Here is a 7,020-nt window from a genome sequence, read left to right as displayed (position 1 = left end):
CATTTTTCACTACCTCCACGTATTTCACTACAAGAGTCCTTGTGGCTTACTAATTAGAATCAGAACTAAAATTCAGTTGTGTTGTAAGAGACGTCAAGAATATATTACTTTTGTAAAGTATTATAATATAATATTTCACTGGATTTTGATTTAAAAAAATGAACATTTAAAAACTTAATTTGTTAACAAATACCTAGTTGAATACCCCAACTACTTTTGCGAATAGACTGCTACCCCAGATAGATAGAGGCGTTAGAGGCGTCAATATCAACTTTATAAATTATACAGTTCAGAGATCCCGAATATCATTTGTCAGACGTCCGATAACTTATACACACATGGACATAATAGGTACATATACAGCGTTCTTGGACATGATAGATGGATCCAACCACATTGCTTATTTTTTGGTTTTGTTATACAATGAAACCGGTAAGAGCTAAAAAAAAGGGGGATGACCTGCCCTTGATAAGTTTGAAGCTAGGCGCGATTTATATACATCTATTATTATGTCCTATGTATTAGGAGACCCACGTGCTGTCATAATCCCGTGGTAGTCAACTCATATGTTGCACAAGTATTTTTCTTTTAAAGAATTATCTTTTGCTTAACAAGGTTTTCCGAACAGTTAAGATGTATGAAGAGCACGGCAGCCGCCAGACGTGCTTGCAACTCCTGTTGGCTTAAGTCATGTGCCCACTCCACGCGACCCCAAAACTTAAGCTGATATTCTTCCTCTAGACGCGCCAGGGCAACAGCCTTCTCCACGGTAAGCATCTGCTCGATGACGGCGCAGGCAAGGACAATCGACTTCAAGGTGTCCACAGCGAAAATGAAGCCTGGAGGAAGAGGTATTTAATAGACGTTGAACTCCAGGCTCTAGTCATGGTTTGCGTTACCATGCAGCGTTTCCAAACTGTAGGACTGAAAATGCTTTGCGACATTCATTTTATCCTGCTCGCTGACCTGAGGCGGCGTTATGTTCATGGTCTTCTGCAGGTTTGTGTCGTAGCGCTGGTTGAACCAGGCGATTACCGGGTCCCATTCGTTCACCTGTAGGTCCTGCAGGTCCTTTTCGTCCTGCAAAAGATATACATCTGTGGAATGTGCACTCCAACTCTCATTTGATTCACTCACGTCGTACTGGAAGAGCACCGTGTCTGTGCCAATGAAGTTGAGCAGGTAGTTGACCATGTCCAACTTGGAGAGGTGATTGGGATTGTCAATGGCCGTGAAGCAGAGCGCGGATAAGTGCATGCGGGAACGCTCGATGTTTTCCTTCTGGGCGTCGAACTCAGTGGCTACAGCAATAGCCAGGGGTTCGCTGCGGACGATGAAGGGTGTGCCTTTGGGCGTTTTCAGTTTCCGGTGATCCAACACCACTTCATAGCCGCTGTCGCCGCTCAGTACGGAAGTCTTCTTGTAGAACCGCTTGGGTGGAGAGGCTGCAGGAGAAAAACCGCCCGTCGATCGCCGGCATGTTATGAAATGGCTACGCACGTTTTTATTTTGGCTACTGCGGCTTACCATAGTGGCGCACAGTGAAACTGCTAGCGGCTCCCTTCCACTGGCTGAAGTTGGTCAACCGGAGAGCTCGGATAGCGCTAACTATATGCTTTCCGTTCATTTTTAGAGTTTGTCTGCCTGAGTCTTTATCAGCTATTTAACAGCAGAGTTATGTTTTCAGTGTGGCTGTAGTACTTTTTCCACAAATCTCAATACTGTTTACGTTTCTGTGCCATTTATAGCTTCTAGTCGAGTTAGCCTTTTACACTTGGGTCTCTTTTAGCGATTACAGATGTTACTACACACAGTAATTATAATATAATAATAGTAATAAATAACTTGAATGCATCGTCATATTTTTTGTTCTTATTGTTGTTCTTAGTAATTTCTGACTATTGTATATGACCCTTGTATATGTTTAGCCCCATCATATTTTTGGCACGTCGATAAAATGTGCAAGACGAATGATAAAATCAAAACATTTTTCAAAACTGTAGCCGTGAACGTAGTGGGCGTAAGAATGGTTGCTTCAGCTTTTTCTAACCATCTAAACAGATTCCTTCATAAGAAAATTATTTAAAGTTTTTATTTAAGCCCTTATTTTTGGGCAGATGTTCTTAAGTTGTAAAATAAAAATTTGCAAATGGATTATTTCGTATCATTATGAAATATAAGTATCAGGCTGCATTATTTTGCACTACTAATGTGGGATGTATAGATTATACATACTAGATTATACATACTTCAACCCTTTGCCAGTAGATTCACAGATACATATGTAGATGCCGTCTAAAGCAGACCCAAATTTCGTATTCGTTTACAATATCAGTGGCTAGAGTATTTTAAAGTATTACCAGTGTTGCAGTTGGAGTCGATGATGAGGGTCTTTATAGATACATATCACGAGATGTCGATGTTTTTGGTTGGAACACCTTTGAAAACCTGGTGGACGAATCGCCGTTTGAGTTATTCCCGATTCGCCAAGAGATTACTCTTGAATGGCCTGGTAGAATGCTTCAATTGTACTGACGAGCTTGGCAGCTGCAACTGAGGCAACTAAAATGTATTTATTTTGACCATTTTGAGTGGCACTGCCGAAAGAAAAAGGAGAGTTCGTAACGTTCGGTTGTAACTAAAAATCTCTATCCACCATTAAATTATAAGCTCATGTCCTTTATATTACCAATACAATAAAAGAAAATAATTTGTAACCGATACCATATGTACATAGCGTGCCTACATCAACATCGAGAAAAACGAGGACAATAATCGCACCATAAAAACTAAAAACAGTTTAGGTCTTGACTGTCAGATTTTTTTTTTCGATGGCACGGGTCCCACACCCAACCGACTGACGATAGACGCGATATAGAAAAGAGAACAGAAAAGAGGAAATGATAAAAATAACTGTAATAAATATTAGTGCTAAATATTAGTGCAATTAATTGCTTCAAGAGCGGCAGAGAGTCAATATTACAGATAATAGGACAAAGTATATTATAGTAAGAACATAATACTCTGTAATGGTCATGCAAATCATAGTTAGATCTACAATGATTTAAGATAAGGGGTATATAGTTTCTAGTGAATCTACTCGGAACAGAGTAGTTAAGCCGACGAACCAATTCGGGACTCTCAACTTCACAATGAATAAAGACTGTTCCAAGCATCGTTATCCGGTTAGCTGGGGAAGGTAAATTAATTAAAAGTAGTCTACTGGAATAAGGAGGTAATATACATCCCAATTTAGGCGCTGCAAGGCAAAAAGTAAAAAGTTGTTTGGACCGATTCAATGCGGTCCGAGTGGACTACGTATTGTGGACTCCAAACAGGTGATTCAAACACAAGAATCGGACGGACTAGCGAAATAAATAAGGTTTTAGTCAAGTAAGGATCATAAAATTCCTTAGACCACCTTTTTATAAAACCAAGCACACCCCTGGCCTTATTGACAATAGTCGAAAGTCAGAAAGTTTTAGTTTAGGGCCCAGAAGAACCCCAAGATCATCAACCCGTGTTATTCTGTCCAAAGGGCACCCACGTAGAGTGTAAGTCGTGCGTCATAACTGTACAATTGCACCCTTTTAAGTTTAATACGTTATCACGCACCATATTTTAAATCTGTCTAGATCGGATTGTAAGTCCAAATGGCGCGAAAGGTCCTTGTGCTGGAGGCATAAATTAACATCGTCTGCGTGCATAAGTACACGCGAATGTTTTATTACTAAGGGGAGGTCATTAATAAATAAGGTAAAAAGAAGCGGACAAAGGTGGATCCCTTTTGGGACACCGGATGTGTCTCGGAGAATATAAGACAGAGAATTTTTATAGAGGACCTGTTGCGTCCTGCCATTCAGATAGCTTAAAATCAAATTTAGAAGATCAACAGGGAAACCTAATAGAATAAGTTTCCTTACTAAGGTAATGATTAACAGAGTCAAATGCTTTACTAAGGTCAGTGTACATATGTAGATGACAGCTGTTTGAAGATTATTTTTCAAACCCTGTATTACAAAAAAAGTTAGCTCCAAGAGGTTAGTGGTTGTTGATCTGCGTTTCATAAAACTGTGCTGACACGGTGAATTGATTGATCTACAAAGGTTCTGCAAAATAATGAGTGATAACATTTTCAAAAAGTTTTGGGATAGCCGACAATTTAGAGATTCCTCTGTAATTGCTTGCATCCAGTTTGCTACCTTTTTTGTGAAGAGGAATCACAAAGGACTCCTTCCATATATGGGGGAACTGTAAAGATTCCAGAGATAAGGTAAACAGTTTCAGTAGAGGCTTGCACAAGGCTTCCGCACTGAATCTGAGCACACAGCCAGGGATTCCGTCGGGACCTGGCGAATAGACAAGTTTAATACGCTGAAGATCGACATAAATACCGCTTAAGAGTATGGCTGTTCGGGATGAGGTAACGTAGAATATGTTGTTTGAAAAAATTTGGCGAATAGATCGGCTATTGCCTGATCCGATGTTACCGTAGTGTTTTCAAAAAATAGCGAAGAAGGGTAAGAAATTGGTTTTCGCTTAGTGTTAACGAAATTATAAAGCTGTTTCGGATCCTGTGCGAACTTGAACTTACAACGGTTTAAATAATTCATGTAGCATTGAGCATTAAGCACGGTAAATTTTAACCGAGCGCTTAAATATTTAGAAAGGATGGACTGAGAACCGGTATTTTTAAATTTTGTATAAAGTCTGATCTATAAATTTCTTAGGTGTGTCAACTCTTTATTAAACCAAGAAGGTTAAGATATTGACGGGTACATCGAAACACAAGAGTCAAAAAATGATTTAATTGCGGTATAAAACATATTAATGGCATCCGTCATTATGTTGCAGAAGTAGAGGGTAGATCCAACCGCAATTAAGACTCCACTCCCCGTCTGGAGGGACGGTCATACCAAAGACACTAGAATAATAATTATTATTATACCCGTTACTCGTACAGTAAAAGGCTATACTAGATTCGTTGAAAAGTATGTGACAGGCAGAAGGAAGCGTTTCCGACCATATAAAGTGTACATATTCTTGATCAATAGCCGAGTCGATCTGACACTATCCGTCCGTCTGTCCGTCCGTCTGTTTGTATGACCGTCGAGATCTCAGGAACTATAAAAGGTAGAAGTTCAGATTAAGCATACAGATTCTACAGAATCAGCGCAAAATTGTTGACCCATACTGCCACGCTCACCATTACGCCCACAATCCGCTCAAAATTGCCGCGACCACTCTTTCACAAAATATTTTGATATTTTTTCATATTCTTATTAGTCTTGTTAATTTCTATCGATTTCCCAAAAATATTTTTCTACGCCCACTCTAACGACCACAAACCTGCCAAAACTGTCACGCCCACACTTTTGCAAAATGTTGTTATATTTGTTCATACTTTTATTAGTCTGTAAATTGCTATCGATCTGCCAAAAAACTTTTTGCCACGCCCATAAGCCGCACGAGCGCCCACACCTTTGACTTTTTTTTTTTAATTTTTTCTTATTTCTCCAATTTTTCTTCTGCTTCTTATATATCCATATCCCAGAAAAATTATGAAATTTTGCGGTCGCATTTCCACTAGCTGAAGTCGACATAGCATTCTCTCTTGTGTTATATTAAAAAACGAAATAATGATTACTTTTCTGCTATTTTAAAATCATTTTTCAACTGTTCTATGGTAAAGTCTTTAGCTTTTGATCAAGTTAATCCGTGCACATTTGCACCCGTTACTCGTAGAGTAGAAGGGTATACCAGATTCGTTAAAAAGTATGTAAGAATGAAGAGTTTCCGACCATATGAAATATGTGTATTCTTGATTATAATTAATAAATGAGCCGATTTCGACCTGTCCGCCTGTTTGTCTGTCCGTATAAACGCCCGTATATAAGTTAAAAGGTTGAGAGGGGTTGTTAAAGGTAAAAGGTTGAGTAAGGGTAAAATGTTACTACGATCAGGAAACGTTGTCCTTATCGCATTCTCAGAACCTTTTCCGATCTAGATGCAGACGATTGTTGCTGCTCCTCATTTAAAGTGGAGACGACTTCATCCACACCTGCACCAGTAGAGAGCAATATTTTATCGAATTGCACATTCGCTAGTCATCAGGAAAGCACGGTTCGGAATGAATACTCGAGGAATTCTTATGAGGAAATTGCAAAATGTAATTTTGACGGTATTGATCAAAGCGCTTTGAAAACAAGGGGCTCAGAAGATATAGATTCTAAGTACTTTTGCATGTGAAAGTTCCAGCTGCTCCCATTCTTCGAACGGTGGCCATGGCCTTAAGTTTACATCACTGGCTATCATGTGAATCTTGTGCGTTGGCTTTCCCGGAATATACTTCTCAGTGTCCCGATCTATGCTGTGTTTACCCGCGGATGCGGATGCGGGTATAAGCTGTGCTTATATGGCGGATTATCGACCGATTTTATGTTTGAACAACGAGGTTAACCACTTAGCTGCGGTCGGTAAGGTCAAAATTCCAACAAGAATTTTTAGAATATTAAAAAAAGGACAGAAAATCCAAAAACCACCACAACTTGGAAACTAATTTATTACTCCTAAAGATAATTAGTTAAACCATCTTTGAAAATGAAATAATTATACGCTTGTATGAAAAAGCATCATCTATCAAAAATGTAATATCCGAATCTTCTTATATTCTTATAGAGTTGACTCAAGTTGGCCACTCTAACGCCAACAAGCCGCCCAAAACTTTTGAAAAATTTATTTATTTTTATTAGCCTTATAAATTTTTGTCGATTTGCCAAACATTTTTTTGCCACGCCCACTGTAACGCCCTAACCTAACCGCAACAAACTGCCACGCCCACACACTTGCAAAATGTTTAGATTTTTATTCGTTTTATTATTTTTCTTGCCAATTTTAATCAGTATACCAGAATACTGTGGCCACGCCCTTCTTTGCCCTAAAAAACGCCACACCCACACTTTTAGACAATTTTTAAATTTTTTAAATTTTACTCCCCAAAATCCCAAAATAAATTTTAAA

General features: G+C 38.9%; 1 protein-coding gene across 1 annotated transcript; it reads right to left on the bottom strand.

The window, feature by feature from the left end:
• Window positions 1-252: 252 nt before the first annotated feature.
• Window positions 253-1,725, bottom strand: LOC6733064 (ATP synthase mitochondrial F1 complex assembly factor 2). Its single transcript, XM_002080105.4, has 4 exons — window positions 1,528-1,725; window positions 1,138-1,445; window positions 900-1,080; window positions 253-839 (listed from the first exon to the last, which is right to left on the bottom strand). The coding sequence occupies exons 1-4, from the start codon at window positions 1,625-1,627 to the stop codon at window positions 589-591; spliced, it is 840 nt and encodes a 279-aa protein (XP_002080141.1). The 5' UTR covers window positions 1,628-1,725; the 3' UTR covers window positions 253-588.
• Window positions 1,726-7,020: the final 5,295 nt, after the last annotated feature.

Source organism: Drosophila simulans, chromosome 2L (genome assembly GCF_016746395.2).
Source record: "Drosophila simulans strain w501 chromosome 2L, Prin_Dsim_3.1, whole genome shotgun sequence".
In the NCBI taxonomy this organism is placed as follows: Eukaryota; Metazoa; Arthropoda; class Insecta; order Diptera; family Drosophilidae; genus Drosophila; species Drosophila simulans.
This window is presented reverse-complemented; position numbering and strand designations above follow the sequence as displayed.

What these genes read in the sequence shown, in the direction of transcription:
- LOC6733064 (XM_002080105.4), bottom strand. Translation starts at nt 1,627, where the DNA reads ATGAACGGAAAGCATATAGTTAGCGCTATCCGAGCTCTCCGGTTGACC. An exon ending in TTTCACTGTGCGCCACTATG is followed by an intron (nt 1,446 to 1,527) that starts GTAAGCCGCAGT and finishes TTTCTCCTGCAG; the next exon opens with CCTCTCCACCCAAGCGGTTC. An exon ending in CGGTGCTCTTCCAGTACGAC is followed by an intron (nt 1,081 to 1,137) that starts GTGAGTGAATCA and finishes TATCTTTTGCAG; the next exon opens with GACGAAAAGGACCTGCAGGA.